This window comes from Anarrhichthys ocellatus, unplaced genomic scaffold (assembly GCF_004355925.1).
Source record: "Anarrhichthys ocellatus isolate YVR2014 unplaced genomic scaffold, GSC_Weel_1.0 scaffold5, whole genome shotgun sequence".
NCBI lineage: Eukaryota > Metazoa > Chordata > Actinopteri > Perciformes > Anarhichadidae > Anarrhichthys > Anarrhichthys ocellatus.
The window spans coordinates 6,982,786-6,986,083 of NW_022280035.1; the positions used below are offsets into that span (position 1 = coordinate 6,982,786).

At 45.1% G+C, this 3,298-nt stretch overlaps 1 protein-coding gene across 1 annotated transcript; it reads left to right on the plus strand.

Annotated features, from left to right (window-relative positions):
* Positions 1-617: 617 nt before the first annotated feature.
* fam43b (family with sequence similarity 43 member B) lies at positions 618-2,961 on the plus strand. Its single transcript, XM_031845335.1, has one exon. The coding sequence runs from the start codon at positions 830-832 to the stop codon at positions 1,844-1,846; it is 1,017 nt and encodes a 338-aa protein (XP_031701195.1). The 5' UTR covers positions 618-829; the 3' UTR covers positions 1,847-2,961.
* Positions 2,962-3,298: the final 337 nt, after the last annotated feature.

Here is a 3,298-nt window from a genome sequence, read left to right on the forward strand (position 1 = left end):
TACATGCTTTTTTATTACAGAAACTTGCTCTTCCTTTGAGTTGCTCTTGAATTAATTTGTAAGATCACTCTTATGGAAGTAATAAGTCGAGTCCATACATAGATACTTGTACTTTAAACCTGCTGATGCAACAAACGTTTTACAGCATGAGGACAGTACTTAAAACTTAGAGTAAGTTGTTACACAATGTTAGTGCATGTTTTAAAAGACTGACAGATTGATTAGAGTTATACCTGGTTACGATTTTGTGTTTTGGATCCAAACTTCTTTTATCCTCGTGCTAATAAGATCAATCATCTGACAAACGCATTTAAACCTCACGCTAAACATAAATAATTAATAACACTGTGGACTCGACTGACTTTTACAGCAGAATTAACAAGTCACAAAAGTCCCCTGAGAGAAAGAGAGAGGTGTGTACCCTCTTCCTCAGGTTTACAATAAACATGTACAGTGATACCTCAGTGCAAAGCTGGACGGGTAAATAATGCTTTGGTAGGGAGCCATTTGGAAGCAAAACATTGAAGCAGGGAGGGGGTTGAGGGTGCCTGAGCGCCGGCTGAGGCTCTTGCACTGATCTGCGCTGCATGATGCAGACAACAGAGGAGAAAGAAGAGGAAGAGGAGGAGGGAGAGAGGAAGGAGGAGCGAGCGGGGTAACCGACTGGTTGAGGCTCGCAGCTCGCAGTCTCTCCTCTGTGTTTTGTGAAGCAGCTTCTCTCTGCTTCTCCTCTCTTCCTCGCACACACCGCCTTTCCTACTCTTTTGCCTGAGCTGACAAGAACAGACGTAGCGACAGAGGGCTCACTCGCTCCAACTACTCACGCACCATGCTGCCCTGGAGAAGGAATAAGTTTGTTCTGGTGGAGGATGAGGCCAAGAGTAAACCCAAGAGCCTGGGGACTGGGCTGACCTACCACTCCATCCTCTCCTCTCTTCTGCGCTCCTGTCCGGACCTGCTGCCTGACTGCCCCTTCGACTGGGTGGGCAACATCTTCCATACCAAACGACAAAAGGTGGAACTGAACAAAGAGGAGCCTGTTTACAATGTGCGCTACCTGGGGAGTGTGGTCACTATCACGGCAAAGGGAGACGGCTGCACCCAGGAGGCTGTAGCAAAGATCTGGGCGAGGAGCAACTACGGGGAGCAGAGTGTCAAGATGAGGTTGTCAGTGGGACTGCAAGGCATCCGGATGAGTGCTGACAAATCTGGAAAAAAGAAACCCATCCATCTTTACTCTCTGAACAGAATCACCCATTGCGGCACTGACCCGTCACGGCCAAAGATCCTGGCTTGGATCTACAGGCACCAGGTCAAGAACATGGCCGTGGTGCTCCGGTGTCACGCCGTCCTGGTCAGTAAGTCGGAGAAGGCCCGGGCCATCGCCAACAGCCTCTACCAGAACGCCTCCTCTGCCTTCAGCGAGTTCAAGCGGCTGAAGCGTCAGAGCGATTTCCGGCACTGCCAGCAGCAGCTGCTGGGGGAGGAAGCGGTTCCCCTGATGCCGCTGAGGAGGCTGCTGAACGGGCAGTGCCACTACAGACCGCCTGCCGACAATCCCGGGAGCACCACCCGCCTCTGCTCCATCACGGAGGAGGAAGAAGAAGAAGAAGAAGAAGAAGAAGAGGACGATGAGGACAGTGAAGATGAGAAGCAGGAGATAGAGAAATCAGTGGAGGATGTAGAGGAGCAGCAGGGGAAACAGATTTACACAACAAACACAGACCCGACTCAGTTATTATCAGAGTTGGACATTGGGGATATTGCCAGACTGGAGCAGTGCCAAATCAACTTTGTCTGTGACAGCAACAACAACACATTTACATTTGTAACCTCTCTGGTGTGACTAGAGTAACACATTCCTCTCTTAGCCCCTCACTGGTACCCGACTCAGGCTCACTCCTGCCCCGTCCATGTAATGTGAAGTGTTTACCAGAAACTTCTACTACTACCCGGGGGATGGAGAAAAAGGCGGACGATCGTTCTGTGGGAGTAATTTCTGTTCTGGCCAGGTGGCTCAAATGCCGGTTTGACTGTTGCAGTTTGGGAAACTGCGTGTTTACAAAGAGGGCTGGTGATGCTCAGACGAACGATATAGCACAATGACGAATGAGGACAACGGTTTCAGAAAAAAAAGGAGAGCGCTGATGCTGAGATCACTGGGTCACATATTGAACACGGCACCAAGCAAGATGTTTTCATTAGTCTTCTGTGGTTTTATTTTGTGAGTATGATTAAAGCCGTGTTTGCCAGCAGGGCCATTTTTTCAGATCGACTTGTAATATTTTTTCAGGGATGTTCTTTGTAAATTTATGTAATTTTTCTAGTATGACAATCCTCACTAAAATCGTTTGCAGACTGACCTTTCCGAGTGCTTACAATCGCGGGAACTTTATTACGGTTTTACTAATGATCACGGTCAAATAATGAATAAGGCTATAATTTAGGAAGCAAGCCATTGAGTCGACGTGTTTACTGCTGCCATTTGTTACGGTCCTTATCATTTATGCATGCCGTGTCAGCAGTAACCTTTTCGTGCTGAGCTTTTGTCTTATTCATGTGAAACCTTTGATCTTTCGGCTTTTAAAATTAACACTGTGATAAATTTGTGGACAGGGATAAAACTGTTCACAACTGTTCAATGTCTAATTCATGTAATGCATTGCTTTATATATATCTATTGCAGTGTCACCTGTCTTGCCAAACAACAACAACAAATCAGATCTTATGGCTTTGCTCTTTTGTAGCCAAGTTTTGCTAATGCATATTTTCCACATGAGCCCCGATGGACAATTACAATTTAACACAAACTGTTTTGAATATGACTTTAGTTAATTTCTTGTTGATAATATCTGTACAACCGTCTAAAGATGCATTGTGATTATTACGAGATGAAGCTATTTATTTTCCAAATATGATGAATAAAAATGACCCTCACTTGGGGTTTCTTCTTGAATCGCAGGGGAGGGTATTTCTAGATGTTTTTGAAGAGATTATTCAAATGAATCCAACATCTTTGCATTCCACTAGTGAGCATTTGCATATTTCCTGATTTGAAAATGTGTCTGACCTACACTTCAAAGAGAAAAAAACAACATAATTACACCAGCATGCATCTGCTTCGTGAGCTATACATCTGCATGAAAAAAGTATTTTTGCCACAAGAAAAGACACAACTTAAAACTGCCAGTCAATCCCATTATTTGTTAATGTGGTTTGAGAAATGTCTGCAGGCCTTGTACTGGCTTCTCAGCCTTTTTACTCTGAGGGGAGCGATTAATCAGCGAATTGAATTGTT